The sequence below is a fragment of the Nomascus leucogenys genome, chromosome 17 (assembly GCF_006542625.1).
Source record: "Nomascus leucogenys isolate Asia chromosome 17, Asia_NLE_v1, whole genome shotgun sequence".
NCBI lineage: Eukaryota > Metazoa > Chordata > Mammalia > Primates > Hylobatidae > Nomascus > Nomascus leucogenys.
Window position 1 is genome coordinate 89,362,339 of NC_044397.1, and position 15,690 is coordinate 89,378,028.

Sequence of the window (15,690 nt, forward strand, 5' to 3'; positions counted from 1 at the left end):
GGTTTAGAGGTTACCTTCCAGGAGCTGGGACAAAAGCCAGACCTCTCTTTGGGTAAAGTTAATTATTCACCACACAAGGAGGTTGAGAATCTTCAAAACCTTCAAGTACTATCTCCTTCATGTTTAACATTTCTTCCTTTAGGAGAAATATTTTTTTATCTCTCTCTCCTCTTGCCTTTTACCATAAGTAACAAGAAGAAATCAGGCAGCCCCTTCAACACTCTGGCTGGGAATCTTAGCTGGATCACCTAGTGTATTTGTTATGTTTTCTACTTTCCACGTAACTGCAGGCAACAGTGTTGCTAAACTTCCAGCCACTACAGGACAAAAATTCTCTTTCCTCTGGTGTCCAGTGATGTGTTTCCCACTTCTCTCTAAGCCCTCACTGAGTCTTCTCAATGTTCAGATTTTGACCAATGGTTTCTTTGAGGCATTTAGGATTTCCTTTTTTTTTTTTTTTCTGAGACAGTGTTTCACTCTGTCACTCAGGCTGGACTGCAATGGTGTGATCATGGCTCACTGCAACCTCAAACTCCTGGGCTGAAACAATCCTCCCACCTCAGCCTCCTGAGTAATTAGAACTACAGGCATGAGCCACCACACCTGGCTAATTTTTTTTTCTTTTTTGTGTAGGTGGGGGTCTCGCTGTGTTACCCAGACTGGTCTCTAATTTCTAGCCTCAAGTGATGCTCCCGACTCAGCCTCCTAAAAGCTCTGGGATTACAAGTGTGAGCTACCATGCTTCTGACCCAATTTAGGATTTCTCCAACATGCTCTTCAGGGAGTCCTTATACCCATTTTACAGATGAGGAAACTGAAGCTCAGACTGTTGACCACAGGCACAGAACTCAGAAGTGGTGGTGCTGGGACTTCAGCCAAGGTCCACCCAAGTCCAAGGCTCATGCTCTTACCTCCCTCCTGCCCTCTGCAGGATGCCGATGCTCTGGATTTGGAGATGCTGGCCCCCTACATCTCCATGGATGATGACTTCCAGCTCAACGCCAGCGAGCAGCTACCAAGGGCCTACCACAGACCTCTGGGGGCTGTCCCCCGGCCCCGTGCTCGAAGCTTCCATGGCCTGTCACCTCCAGCCCTTGAGCCCTCCCTGCTGCCCCGCTGGGGGAGTGACCCCCGGCTGAGCTGCTCCAGCCCTTCCAGAGGGGACCCTTCAGCATCCTCTCCCATGGCTGGGGCTCGGAAGAGGTGAGCCACAGTAAAGGGGGGACATCAAGGCAGCATCCCCTCACCCCGTCTTGCCCTGCCTCCTGCTTCAGCCTCATCCCTCACCATTTCTCTAACCCTGATCTCTGCTCCAGCCAGGCCCTCAGTGGGCGCAGCACATGCCAAGTTTGTGCCAATCTCTATGCCTTTTCCTAGGCTGTATACCCCTTCTGGAGTACCCTCCACTGCTCTCGCTGTTTATCCAAATCCCACCTGTCAACCAGGGCTCTCTCCTTTGGAACATAGTTATATCTGATCTAGTGACAATTTTTGTCAGAGTTTAGAAGACATTGCTGCAGTGTCGGAGAAACTATCTAAGCCAGGTGTGGTGGTGCATGCCTGTAGTTCCAGCTACTTGGGAGGCTGAGGTGGGAGGATCTCTTGAGCCCAGGAGATCAAGGTTGCAGTGAGCTGTGGTTGTGCCACTGCATTCCAGCCTGAGCCACAGTGAGACCCTGTCAAGTAAAAAAAAAAAAAAAAAAAGATAGAGAGAGAGTGGAGAGAGAGGAAGGAAGGGAGGAAGGAAGGAAGAGAGGGAGGGAAGGAAGGAAAGAAAAAAAGAAAAGAAACTGTCTAGAACTAAATTACAAGCATGTGCTCATTTCAAATCCAGAGTGGTCTTATCCTTATGGATACATCTTGGTATCTCCCAAGGCTCCCAGCTTGGTACTGGCTATAAAGTGGGTGCCTGATAAAGACTTATTAAATGAGGGAGGGAGGGAATTATTAATGAATATAGTTGGCACTTAAATGGGTGGACAGGTGGATAGATGGATGGGTCGATGGAAGGACAGATGTATGGATGTGTAGGTGGAAAGGGTTTATGTATGTATGTGTGTATGTGTGGATGGATGGATGGATGGATGGATGTCTGGGTAGACAGAAGGATGGATGGATGGGTCAATGGATTGATGGGTGGCTGGAAGGAAGGATGGATGGATGGATGGATGGATGGATGGATGGATGGTGGATGGATGGCAGATGGATGGTGGATGGATGGATGGATTAATCAATGGATTAATGGATGGATGCATGGATGGTGAATGGATGGCAGATGGATGGTGGATGGATGGCAGATGGATGGTGTATGGATGGCAGATGGATGGATGGATGAATCAATGGATTAATTGATGGATGGATGGATGCATGGATGGTGGATGGATCGCAGATGGATGGCAGATGGATGGATGGATGGATGGATGGATGGATGGATGGATGGATGCATGGATGGCAGATGAATGGCAGATGGATGGATGGGATGGATGGATGGATGGATCAATGGATGGATGGATGGATGGTAGATGGATGGCAGATGGACGGCAGATGGATGGATGGATTAATCAATAGATTAATGGATGGATGCATGGATGGCAGATGGATGGCAGATGGATGGATGGATGGATGGATGGATGGATGGATGGATGGATGATGGATGGCAGATGGATGGTGGATGGATGGCAGATGGATGGTTGGACGAATCAATGGATTAATGAATGGATGGATGGATGGATGGATGGATAGATGCATGGATGGTGGATGGATGGATCAATGGATGGATGGATGGATGGATGGGTGGATGGTGGATGGCTAGCAGACAAATGGTGGATGGACAGCAGATGGATGGATGGATGGATAGATGGATGGATGGAGGATGGCAGATGGATGGTGGATGTATGTATGTATGATGGATGGATGGATGGTGGATGGCTGGCAGACAGATGGTGGATGGACGGCAGATGGATGGATGGGTGGATGGATGGCAGATGGATAGCAGATGGATGGCAGATAGATGGATGGGTGGATGGATGGCAGATGGATGGATGGATGGATCGATGGATGGATGGACAGATGGATGGATGGTGGGTGGCTGGGTGGAAGGATGGATGGACAGATGAAGGACAACTAGGTGGATGAATAGGTGGATGAATGGAAGGATAAATGGATGGAGGTTGTTTGGGTGGGTGGGTGATAGATCATTGGATAAATGAGAAGATGGATTGGTGGATGGATGGATGGACTGGTGAGTATATGAGTAAAGGAATAAATAAGTGCTCAGGGGAGTGAACGAATGCTCATCACCTGCTTACACTGTTATCCACACTTGCCCAGGTTTCCTGTGTCCTGAGATTCTTGCCTGTTTTCCTCCAGGACCCTGGCCCAGAGCTCAGAGGACGAGGACGAGGGAGTGGAGCTGCTGGGAGTGAGACCTCCCAAAAGGTCCCCCAGCCCAGAACCCGAAAACTTTCTGCTGTTTCCCCTCAGCCTGGTGTGTTGAGGGATTAATGGGATTCTCTGGCCCTCATTACCTAGCTGGCTTAAACCTACTGTTTTATAGATAGGAAACCAGAGAGGGGCAGGGGCTGGTTGAGAGTCATACAGAAAGTCAGTTGGCCAGGTGAGACTAAAGCCTGATCTTCTAGTTTCACTAATGGGTATTAAAAACCTCTGCAGTGAACTGAGATCGTGCCACCGCACCCCAGCCTGAGTGACAGAATGAGACCTTGTCAAAAAAAAAAAAAAAAAAACTCTGCAAATACATGTAAGATGGCAGTAAGTCAGCTGGGCACAGTTGCTCACGCCTGTAATCCCGGTACTTTGGGAAGCCGAGGCAGGTGGATCACCTGAGGTTGGGAGTTTGAGACCAGCCTGACCAACATAGAGATACCCCATCTCTACTAAGAATACAAAATTAGACAGGCATGGTGGTACATGCCTGTAATCCCAGCTACTCAGGAGGCTGAGGCATGAGAATCATTTGAACCCGGGAGGAGAAGATTGCGGTGAGCTGAGCTCGTGCCACTGCACTCCAGCCTAGGCAACAAGAGTGAAACTCCGTCTCAAAAAAAAAAAAGATGGCAATAAGTGCAAAGAAGGAAAAATTAAGCAGGCTAAGGGGAGAAATGGCATGTGGCTGGTATCTGCAGGAATCTTCTCTGCTCCCATGGGTCCCCCTCCCCAAACTAGAACAGGTCTTGGCCTTGGATTACTAGTGCAGAGTTCAAAGTGCAGACACTAGAATCAGACTGACCTGGATTGAAGTCCCAGGTCTGCCACCCAGTAACTGTGAGACCTTGGGCAGGTGACATCACCACATGGAGCCTCAGTTTCCTCATCCAGAAAGTGGGAATAGTTACATCTCACGGGACTGCCATGAGGATTAAAGGAAATTAGGCTAGGCCCTTAGCTGACACTTAGTGGGCTGACCATAAATGGTGTACAAAAACAAACCAAATGGCTGGGCATAGTGGCTCATGCCTGTAATCCCAGCACTTTGGGAGGCCGAGGTGGGCGGATCACCTGAGGTCAGGAGTTCGAGACCAGCCTGGCCAACATGGTGAAACCCCATCTCTACTGAAAATACAAAAATTAGCCAGGCATGGTGGCAGGTGCCTGTAATCCCAGTTACTCTGGAGGCTAAGACAGGAGAATCGCTTGAACCCGGGAGGTGGAGATTGCAGTGAGCCAAGATCCTGCCGCTGCACTCCAGCCTGGGCGACAGAGCAAAACTCCCTCTAAACAAACAAACAAACAAACAAAACCAGCCTCCCCGCAGTGTCCCTCCTCCAGTCTCTCCCCAGCTATTCATTCTGCACAACAGCAACTGCAATACCCTTTTCAAAAGCCTGGGCCAGGTGTGGTGGTTCCCATCTGTAATCCCAGCACTTTGGGAAGCCAAGGCAGGAGGATCACCTGAGCCCAGGAGTTCGAGACCAGCCTGGGCAACATAGCGAGATGCTGTCTCTACAAACAAACAACAAAAAAAATTAAAAGTTAGCCAGGTGTGGTGACATGTGCCTGTAGTCCCAGCTACTCAGGAGGCTGCAGTGAAAGGATCACCTGAGCCTGGGAGGTCGAGGCTGTAGTGAGCCATGATCGTGCCACTGCACTCCAGCCTAGATGACAGCACAAGACGCTGTCTCAAAAAAATAAAAAAGCCAGCCTGGACTATGTCACCTCTGCAAGGCCTCCCTCTAGGACCTTTCATGGCCCCCTAGTGCTTACAGCAGTGCCCTGGTTCTTCACTCTGCAAAGGGTTGTTTGAATATGAGATGTGGTTGATTATATAACAGTTTACAGGCCAGACGTAATGCCTCACACCTGTAATCCCAGCACTCTGGGAGGATGAGGCGGGATAATCACTTGAAGTCTGGAGTTCAAGACTAGCCTGGCCAACATGGTGAAACCCTGTCTCTACTAAAAATACAAACATTAGCTGGGTGTAGGTGCACACCTATAGTGCCAGCTACTCGGAAGGCTAAGGCACAAGAATTGCTTGAACTCGGGAGGCAGAGGTTGCAGTGAGCCGAGATCGCGCCATTGCACTCCTGCCTGGAGGACAGGGTGAAACTCCCTCTCAGGAAAAAAAAAAAAAACCTCTCTCTCTATATATATGTATATATGTGTGTATATATATATGTATATATGTGTGTATATATGTATATATGTGTGTATATATGTGTATATGTGTGTATATATGTATACATGTGTATATATATGTATATATGTGTGTATATGTTTATGTGTTTATTTTTTGTTATTATTGTGTTTATTTTTTTTTTTTGTTATTGTGTGTTTATGTTATATGTGTGTATATATGTATATATGTGTGTATATATATGTATATATGTGTGTATATATGTGTATATATGTGTGTATATATGTGTATATGTGTGTATATATATGTGTTATATGTGTATATGTGTGTATTATGTGTTATGTGTGTATATATGTGTGTATATATGTGTATATGTGTGTTATTGTTATTTTTTTTGTTATTGTTATATGTGTGTATATATGTATATATGTTGTATATATGTGTATATATGTGTGTATATATGTGTATATGTGTGTATATATGTGTATATGTGTGTATATATGTGTATATGTGTGTATATATGTATATATGTGTGTATATATGTATATGTGTGTATATATGTATATGTGTGTGTATATATGTATATATGTGTGTATATATGTATATATGTGTGTATATATGTATATGTGTGTATATATGTATATGTGTGTATATATGTATATATGTGTGTGTATATATGTATATTGTGTATATATGTATATGTGTGTATATATGTATATATGTGTGTATATGTGTGTATATATGTGTATATGTTGTGTATATATGTATATATGTGTGTATATATGTATATGTGTGTGTATATATGTATATATGTGTTATTGTATATATGTGTGTATATATTATGTGTGTATATATGTATATGTGTGTATATATGTGTATATGTGTTATATATGTGTATATGTGTGTGTATATATGTATATGTGTGTGTGTATATATGTATATATGTGTGTGTATATATGTATATATGTGTGTATATATGTGTATATGTGTGTATATATGTGTATATGTGTGTGTATATATGTATATATGTGTGTATATATGTTATATGTGTGTATATATGTGTATATGTGTGTATATATGTGTGTATATATGTGTATATGTGTGTATATATGTATATATGTGTGTATATATGTATATAGTGTGTATATATGTGTATATGTGTGTATATATGTGTATATGTGTGTATATATGTGTATTGTGTGTATATATGTATATGTGTGTTATATGTGTATATGTGTGTATATATGTGTATATGTGTGTATATATGTTTATTGTTATTGTGTATATATGTGTATATGTGTTATATATGTTATATGTGTGTATATTGTATATGTGTGTATATATGTATTATGTGTGTATATATGTATATGTGTGTATATATGTATATATGTGTATACGTGTATATATGTGTATATATGTATATATATATTTGTATACGTGTGTATATATGTGTATACGTGTGTGTATATATGTGTATAGTGTGTATATATGTGTATGTGTATATATATGTGTATATGTGTGTGTATATATGTGTATAGTGTGTGTATATATGTATAGTGTATATGTGTATATGTGTGTATATATGTGTATAGTGTGTATATATGTGTTGTGTTGTATATATGTGTATATGTGTGTATATGTTGTTATATGTGTGTATATTGTGTGTATATATTGTGTATATATGTGTGTATATATGTGTGTATATATGTGTGTATATGTGTGTATATATGTGTGTATATGTGTGTATATATGTATATATGTGTTATATATATATGTATATATGTATATATGTGTATATATGTGTGTATATGTGTGTATATATGTACATATACATATATAACAGCGTACACTTATTAAGTGCCTACCATGTGCCAGACACTGACTGCACTAAATTCCTTGCATGATTAACTCATTTAATCCCCACAACTACTATTGAAATATTCTTGTTACTGTTATACACACTTACACAGAAGAAGTTAAACAACTGTATCAGAGTCTGCACTGGAAAGGTAGCACACTCGGAGTGTTCAGGAGAATTTAATAACAGGACTGTTGAAAAAGGTGTTAACATCGTGGAGGGAAATCAGCAAGGCTGGTGCAGTACCCTGGGGCACAGCATGGGAAGTGGGCACCAGCCCTGGCCTGAAGGTGCAGGGCGGGGTGGTCACAAGATCCTGCAGCGAGTGGAGTCCAGCTAATGAGGGCTGAAACCTTCCATGGAGGGACACCGCCAACTCACAGAGAAGAATAAATACCCTACCTGCTGGTGTCTCCCGTGAGCTAACCAACCAACAGGAACACACGGAGCAAAGTTGCATGCTGTTATGGTCCCTGGGCACAGGTCCTCGGGCGAAGGAAGAAGGAGAAGGGGGAATGAGGCTCTGGAGGAACACAAGTAAGGACGACTGGACAGGGACTGACCCAAAGTCACACCACAGATGGGTGGCCACTGGACCCCAGCAGCCCTGAACTACTGCACCATCTTGTCTTTGGATGTATATATTTTTTTCCTTCCTTCCTTCCTTTTTTTCTTTTCCTTTCCTTTCTTTTCTTTCTTTTTTGAGATGGAGTCTCACTCTGTCACCCAGGCTGGAGTACAGTGGCACAATCTTGGCTCACTACAACCTCCTCCTCCCAGGTTGAAGCAATTCTCCTATCTCCGCCTCCCAAGTAGCTGGGATTACAGACATGCGCCACCACACCCTGCTAATTTTTGTATTTTTAGTAGAGACGGAGTTTCACCATGTTGGCCAGGCTGGTCTCGAACTCCTGACCTCGAATGATCCACCCATCTCAGCCTCCCAAAGTGCTGGGATTATAGGCGTGAGCCACCATGCCCAGCTTATTTCATTTTAAAAATTTTTTGTAGAGATAGGGTCTTGTTATGTTGCCCAGGCTGATCTCAAACTCCTGACCTCAGGTGATCCTCCTACCTTGGCCTCCCAAAGCACTAGAATTACAGGCATGAGCCACTGCGCTTGGCCTTATTTTTATTTTATTTATTTATTTTTTTTAGAGATAGGGTCTCTGTCACCCAGACTGGAATGCAGTGACACGATCATAGCTCACTGCAACCTCAAACTCCTGGTCTCAAGGGATCCTCTCACCTCAGCCTCCTAAGTAGCTAGGATTACAGGCACATGCCACCACACCCAGCTAATTTTTAAATTTTTGTAGAGATGAGATCTCACTATCTTGCCCAGGCTGGTCTCAAACGTTTGGGCTTAAGCGATCCTCCCAGTGTGGGATTACAGCCACCACGCCCGGCCGTTCCTTGGATACTAATGATGGTGATGATGATGGTGGTGGCTTTGTCTCTCTCTCCCACAGAGTTTCCTTCTGACAGGAGGACCAGCCCCAGGGAGCCTACAGGACCCCAGCACCCCACTCCTGAACCTGAATGAGCCCCTGGGTGAGTAGCAACCTGGGTATCCAGAGCCCCAGGGCACTCTCTCCCCTGGGAGGTGCGAGAGGGATGGAGCCATTCCAAAGGTGCTGGGGGACTATCAGTGCTTGGAGATGACCTTGGTGGAAACAGCAGCTCCTGTCTCTTCTGTCTTCTCATGGGCACTGTGGAGGAGAGAGGAAGAGAGACCCTAAGGGAGGCAGGGGCTTTCCAAGGCTGCCCTTTGGGGTGGAAGCCCGAGCCTAGGTCTCTGGAGCCTGCACGCCTATGATCACATTTATTTATTTATTTATTTATTTATGAGATGGAGTCTCGCTCTGTCGCCCAGGCTGGAGTGCAGTGGCGTGATCTCGGCTCACTGCAACCTCCGCCTCCCGGGTTCAAGCGGTTCTCCTGCCCCAGCCTCCCACGTAGCTGGGATCACAGGTGTGTGCCACCACACCTGGCTAACTTTTGTATTTTTAGTAGAGATGGGGGTTTCACCATGTTGGCCAGGCTGGTCTCAAACTCCTGACCTCAGGTGACCCGCCCCCCCTCGGCCTCCCAAAGTGCTAGGATTACAGGCGTGAGCCACTGCACCCAGTCTAAAAATGTTTTTAGATAAAAAAAAAAAAAAAAGCGATTTAAAGGAAATATCTTCCCATGTGGCTATGGTGGTGATGCTGCTTCCCACAGCCCCTCCACAGAGCATGAGACAAGCTGTCATTTTCCAGTGTAGCTATCAAAAGCCATAGCTTCACTTGAAACCTCCAGGTATCAGCCAGAGGGATCTTTTCAGAGCCTGAATCTGACCCTGGCCCTCCTCTGCTCAAAACCCTTCTATGGCTCCCTATTGCCCTTCAAAGAAAGATCAAGCTCCTCACTTGGACTCAGATCCCTGCAGGGTCTGGTCTTCGCCACATCTCAGACCACACTGTGCTCCACACCCTCTGTTTCAGCCACAGTCACTGTCGTTCAGTTTATTCTTTCCTTCATGCATGTAACAAATGTTTATGGAGCACGCAGTGAGCACCAGGCATGGTTCTAGGGGGCTGGGGACTCGCTGTCTCTACAGAAATATCTACCCTTGTGGAGCTGACCTCCTAGTGTGGGAGACAGGCCATAACAAAGAAACAAGTACGAGAAAGAGTGCAAGAGGGAGGCTGGGCATGGTGGCTCATGCCTGTAATCCCAGCACTTTGGGAAGCCAAAGTGGGAGGATCACTTGAGGCTAGGAGTTTGAGGTCAGCCTGGACAGTATAGCGAGACCTTGTCTCTACATTGCCCTGTCGCCCAAGCTGGAGTGCAGTGGTGAAATCTTGGCTCACTGCAGCCTCTACCTCCTGGGTTCAAGCGATTCTCCTGCCTCAGCTTCCCAAGTAGCTGGCACATGCCACCGTGCCTGGCTAATTTTTGTATTTTTAGTAGAGACGGGGTTTCACCATGTAGGTCAGGCTGGTCTTGAACTCCTGACCTCAGGTGATCTGCCTGTCTTGACCTCTCAATGTGCTGGAATTACAGGTGTGAGCCACTGCACCTGGCCTAAAAAATTTTTTTTAATTGGCCGGTCATGGTGGTGCATGCGTATAGTTCCAGCTACTCTGGAGGCTGAGGTGGGAGGATCACTTGAGCCTGGGAGTTCAAGGCTGCAGTGAGCTACGATGGTGCCACTGCACTCCAGTCTGGGCAACACAGTGAGACCCTGTCTCAAATAAAAAAGAGTGCAAGAGGGCGGGGTGTTTCATGCCTGTAATCACAGTGTTTTGGGAGGCTATGGAGGGGAGGGTCACTTGAGACCAAAGGTTCAAGACTAGCCTGGGAAACATGGCAAGACCCTTTCTCTACAAAAAATTTTTAAAAACCAGGTGGGTGTGGTGGCACACACCTGTTGTCCTAGTTACTTGGGAGGCTGAGACGGGAGGATTGCTTAAGCCCAGGAGTTCAAGGCTGCAGTGAGCTGTGACTGCACCACGGTACTCCAACCTGGGTGACAGGGCGAGATCCTGTATTTATTTATTTTCGCATTTTTATTTTCTTTCTCTCTTTTTTTTTTTTTTTTTTTTGAGACGGAGTCTCACTCTGTCACCCAGGCTGGAGTGCAGCGGCATGATCTCAGCTCACTGCAGGCTCTGCCCCCGGGTTCACACCATTCTCCTGCCTCAGCCTCCCAAGTAGCTGGGACTACAGGCGTGTGCCACCTCGCCTGGCTAATTTTTTGTATTTTTAGTAGAGACGGGGTTTCACCATGTTAGCCAGGATGGTCTCAATCTCCTGACCTCGTGATCCGCCCACCTCGGCCTCCCAAAATACTGGGATTACAGGCTTTCTCTTTTTTTTGAGAAGGGTCTCGCTCTGTCACCCAGGCTGGAGTGCAGCGGTGCACTGTCAGCTCACTGCAGCCTGTGTGCCCCCGGGCTCAAGCGATCCTCCCACCTCAGCCTTCCGAGTAGCTGGGACTGCAGGTGGGCACCAGCACGCTCAACTTTTTTTTTTTTTTTTTTTTTGTATTTTTAGTAGAGACAGAATTTTACCACATTGCCCAGGCTGGTCTTGAACTCCTGAGCTCAAGCGATCCACTCATCTCAGTTTCCCAAAGTGCTGGGATTACAGGCGTGAGCCACCGCACCAGGCCCCTGTCTCTACTTAAACAAACAGGCCAGGTGCGGTGGCTCATGCCTGGAATCCTAGCACGTTGGGAGGCTGAGGCAGGTGGACCACCTGAGGTGAGGAGTTCCAGACCAGCCTGGCCAACATGGTGAAACCCTGTCTCTACTAAAAATACAAAAATTAGCCAGGCACGGTGGCGGGCGCCTGTAATCCCAACTACGCAGGAGGCTGAGACAGGAGAATCACTTGAGCCCAGGAGGCAGAGTTTGCAGTGAGCTGAGATCACGCCATTGCACTGCAGCCTGGGCAACACAGCAAGACTGTCTCAAAAAATAAAAATATAAATATAAACAAATGAACAAAAAAGAGTGGGAGATGAAAATAAGTGTAACAGGGGGAAATAATGCATGCAAGGAAAAAGGGTTTGGAGTGGGGGGATTTCAGTTTTAAACAGTATGATCAGGGTGGTTTCGTTGAGAAGGTGATAGTTGACCAAAGACCTGGAGTGAGTCCTGACGATATCGGGGGGAAGAGTGTCCCAGGCAGAGAGAACAGCAAGTGCAAAGGCCCTTAGGTGGGGACTGTATCTATCTTTTTTGGGGGTGGGGGGACAGGGTGGGTCTTGCTCTGTTGCCCAGGCTGGAGCACAGTGGTGCAATCACAGCTCACTGCAGCCTTGAACTCCTGGGCTCAAGCGATCCTCCTATCTCAGTCTCCCGAGTAGCTGGGACTACAAGTGCGCTTCATCACGTCTGGCTAATTTTTTAATTTTTGTAGAGAAAGAGGTCTTGCTATGTTGCTCAGGCTGGTCTCAAACTCCTGGGCTCAAGTGATCCTCCTGCCTCAGCCTCCCAAAGTGCTGAGATTGTGCCTGGCTGTCTCTGTCTTATTTGGGGAAAAACAAGGCCAATGTAGCTGAAGCAGAGAGGAGAGAAAGGTGAGGGCTGACTGCATGGAGCCTCTGTGGAGCAGTGTGATGGTTTTAAAGTCACCTTGCTTGAGGAGGCTGCCTCAGGGCCTTTGCATATCCTGATTCTTCTGCCTGGAATACTTTTCCCTCTGTTCTTCGCCATGTTACCACATCCTTTAGATCTCGAACCAAATATTACTCCTTACACAAAGCCCTCCCTGACTTCATATGCTCATGGTTTATAACACTCCATAATTACACAGGCCTTCGGGTCATCATTTGATGACTGTCTCCTTCTCCTTCAGGGTCAAGGGCCAGGGCTGTATGGGTCCCTGCTGTTCTCTTCTTTGTGCACATGGGTGGGTGGTGGCTAAGCACAGAAGAAGTTCTCAGCACATATTTGTGAATGAGGAGCTAAGATTCACGCACTCACACTGTGCCTAGCTTTGTGCTACATCCTGTATGCACCTGATCCAATTGGTGCTTCTCACTGCAATGTCGGCCCCATAAGGGCAGGGAGATTCATCAGCATCCTGGTCACTGCTCTGTCTCTAGCACCTGGCACAGTGCCTGACACAAAGTAGGTGCTCAGTAAACGTGTTGGGTTTTTTTGTTGTTTTTGAGATAGGTTCTCACTTTGTCACCCGGGCTGGAGTGCAGTGGTACAAACACGGCTCACTGCGGCCTCGACCTGCTGGGCTCAAGCGATCCTCCTACTTCAGCCCCCACAAGTAGCTGGGACTACAGCCATGCGCCATCATGCCTGGCTGTTTGTATGTTTTGTAGAGACGAGGTTTCGCCATGTTGCCCAGGCTGGTCTTGAACTCCTGAGTTCAAGCGATCCACCCGCCTTGGCCTCCCAAAGTGCTGGGATTATTGGCATGAACCACTGCGCCCGACAGTAAATATGTTTTGAATGAATAAACTCTCATAAATGAAGTACGTGTGAGTATCCTGGTTTCCCAGGTAACAACAGCTGACTTAACTGCTTTCTCACCAGTACTAGTTACGGTTCAAACCACCTTCCATGGATTTACTCATTTATTCCTCACAACAGCCCAAGAGGGAGGTGCTGTTATTAGCCCATCTTACAGATGAGGGAACTGAGGCATAGAGAGGTGAAGCCACCTGCCCCAGGTCACACAGCAAGTAAATAGCAATGCCTGGATTCAAACTAGGGCAGTGTCTGGCTCTGGATTCGGGTTCTTCACCGCAGCCCTGAACACCCCAGAGAGGTTCAGAGAGCGAAACATGCCCAAGACGTCACTGCCGTTTGAATCCAGGCAGGCCTGACTCGCCACCCAGGCTTTTAACTGCCAGGAAGGGGAGACGGGTTGATGCGGGATATGATGAGGTTTCTCTTCAAATAACCCGATCGGTCTTTTATTCTTTAATTCTTAGTACCCCCCACCTTTTTCCCTTTTTCTCCTTTTTTCCTTTTTGCCTTTGTTAAATGCCCAGACACGCCACAATACCAGACATTATCAATACCAGCTCACATTCCTTTCCTTGTTTAAAAAAAGGACTAACTTTCTAACTCATTACAGACACCCCTTCCCCTTTCCTGTCTTCTTTCTTTTATGTGCCCACCTTATCTAAAAAAAAATCAAATGTTTAGCCAACCGAAATTAGTTTAAATTGTATAACCCAACCCCAGCCAATAAAAAAAAAGTAAGAAAACAAGACTTGCCTCAAAAATAAAGGCTCTTGTGCCCCTTTGTTCCAGTGTGCTCTCATGGCAACTGGCCAAAGAGGCACCCCTCTGCGCAAAAGTAAAATTACTAAAAATCCTTTGTTTGAGTGTTCAATTTCCTTAAGATTTTAAACATTATTCCTAACACTGGGGTTATGGTTGTCCTCTGATTTATCTTTCGTCTTTTACCTTTCATTTATCATTTATCTTTCATCTTTGCAGGCCTGGGCCCCTCACTGCTCTCTCCGTACTCAGACGAGGACACTACCCAGCCCGGGGGCACCTTCCAGCCAAGGGCAGGCTCAGCCCAGGCCAACTGAGCCGGCTCCTCTCCCCATCTGCCTTCTCCTCCCCCAGAAAGGACCTCAACCACACTCCAAGCCGGCAGCCAACGCACAGGATGGGGGCGCCAGGAGAGGGACCCTTCTCTCCTCTATGTGCCCCCTGCCCACCTCGGGCCTACCTCAGCCCTCACCCCTCTGCCTGCTTCCAATCTGGGGGCTCTCTGGGGTGGTCTCAGCTCAGTGACCTCTGGGAGGGGGTCCCTGGCCCCCTCCTCCTTCTCTCAGGATTTCTCTTGGTGTTCTCAATACTTGGTTACCTCATTATCCCTTTCTCTGCCTCTCTTGGCTTTATTTCGGGGAATCAGGGGTTGGGAGGGTTGGGGGGGTCAGATCTGTGTTTCCAGGTTCTGGGGAGAACAATGATCCACAGGTCAACGTGATCACGTTTCCTTCTATCCTTCTTGTATTATTATTTTTATTTTTGTCAATTTCGTGATATGATTTTTAATCATGATTAATTTCCTGGGGTCTATAAGAATGTGGGACTCTGATCTTCCCCCCTCCTCAGGTGTCAGTGCGGGGAGGCTCTGGGCCAGATCTCACCCCCAGCGACTTCCAATTGAGGCCAAAGCCCCCCAAGCTGCCCGCCAGCTCTGCCTGCCCCTTGCACTCTGGGCTTCCTGCTGCCCCCAGCTTTGCCTGGACACTGACTTCATTCATGGTCCTCCTACTTCAGGGGCAGCCTCCCAGTTCCTCTGCTTCCAAACTATGCAACCTCCAACCTGCTCCAGTTCCAGACTGTATAACCTCTGACCTGCACTGGTTCTAGACCACACAACCTCCAATGTCGTCTGCTTTAGATCACCTTCTTCTTCCTTCTTCCTTCTTCTTCCTCTTCCTTTTCCTTCTCTTCCTCTTCCTTTTCCTTCTCTTCCTCTTCCTCTTCTTCCTCCTCCTCCTCTTCTTCTTCTTCTTTTTTTTTTGAGACAGAGTCTTGCTCTGTCACCCAGGCGGGAGTGAGTGGCACGATTTCAGCTTACTGCAGCCTCCGCACCCTGGGTTCAAGTGATTCTCCTGCCTCAGCTTCCCAAATAGCTGGGACTACAGGCATGTGCCACCATGCCTGGCTAATTTTTGTATTTCTAGTAGAGATGGGGTTTCACCACGTTGTCCAGGCTGGTCTCGAACTCCTGACCTCAAGTGCTCCACCTGCCT

General features: G+C 46.7%; 1 protein-coding gene across 6 annotated transcripts in view; it reads left to right on the forward strand.

Annotated features, from left to right (window-relative positions):
- The window catches only part of HIF3A (hypoxia inducible factor 3 subunit alpha), a 46,358-nt gene extending 31,395 nt beyond the window's left edge, over positions 1-14,963 (forward strand). For 5 of the 6 annotated variants that reach the window (XM_003277604.4, XM_030795551.1, XM_030795550.1 and 2 more), the window contains 4 exons: positions 932-1,203; positions 3,370-3,487; positions 8,927-9,008; positions 14,414-14,963. In XM_003277604.4, coding sequence (XP_003277652.1) covers positions 932-1,203; positions 3,370-3,487; positions 8,927-9,008; positions 14,414-14,511 — 570 coding nt within the window. In that variant the 3' untranslated portion in view covers positions 14,512-14,963. The remainder of the gene's footprint in view (positions 1-931; positions 1,204-3,369; positions 3,488-8,926; positions 9,009-14,413) is intronic. The other variant, XR_004026327.1, reaches the window with a different exon arrangement.
- The last annotated feature ends 727 nt before the right edge of the window (positions 14,964-15,690 follow it).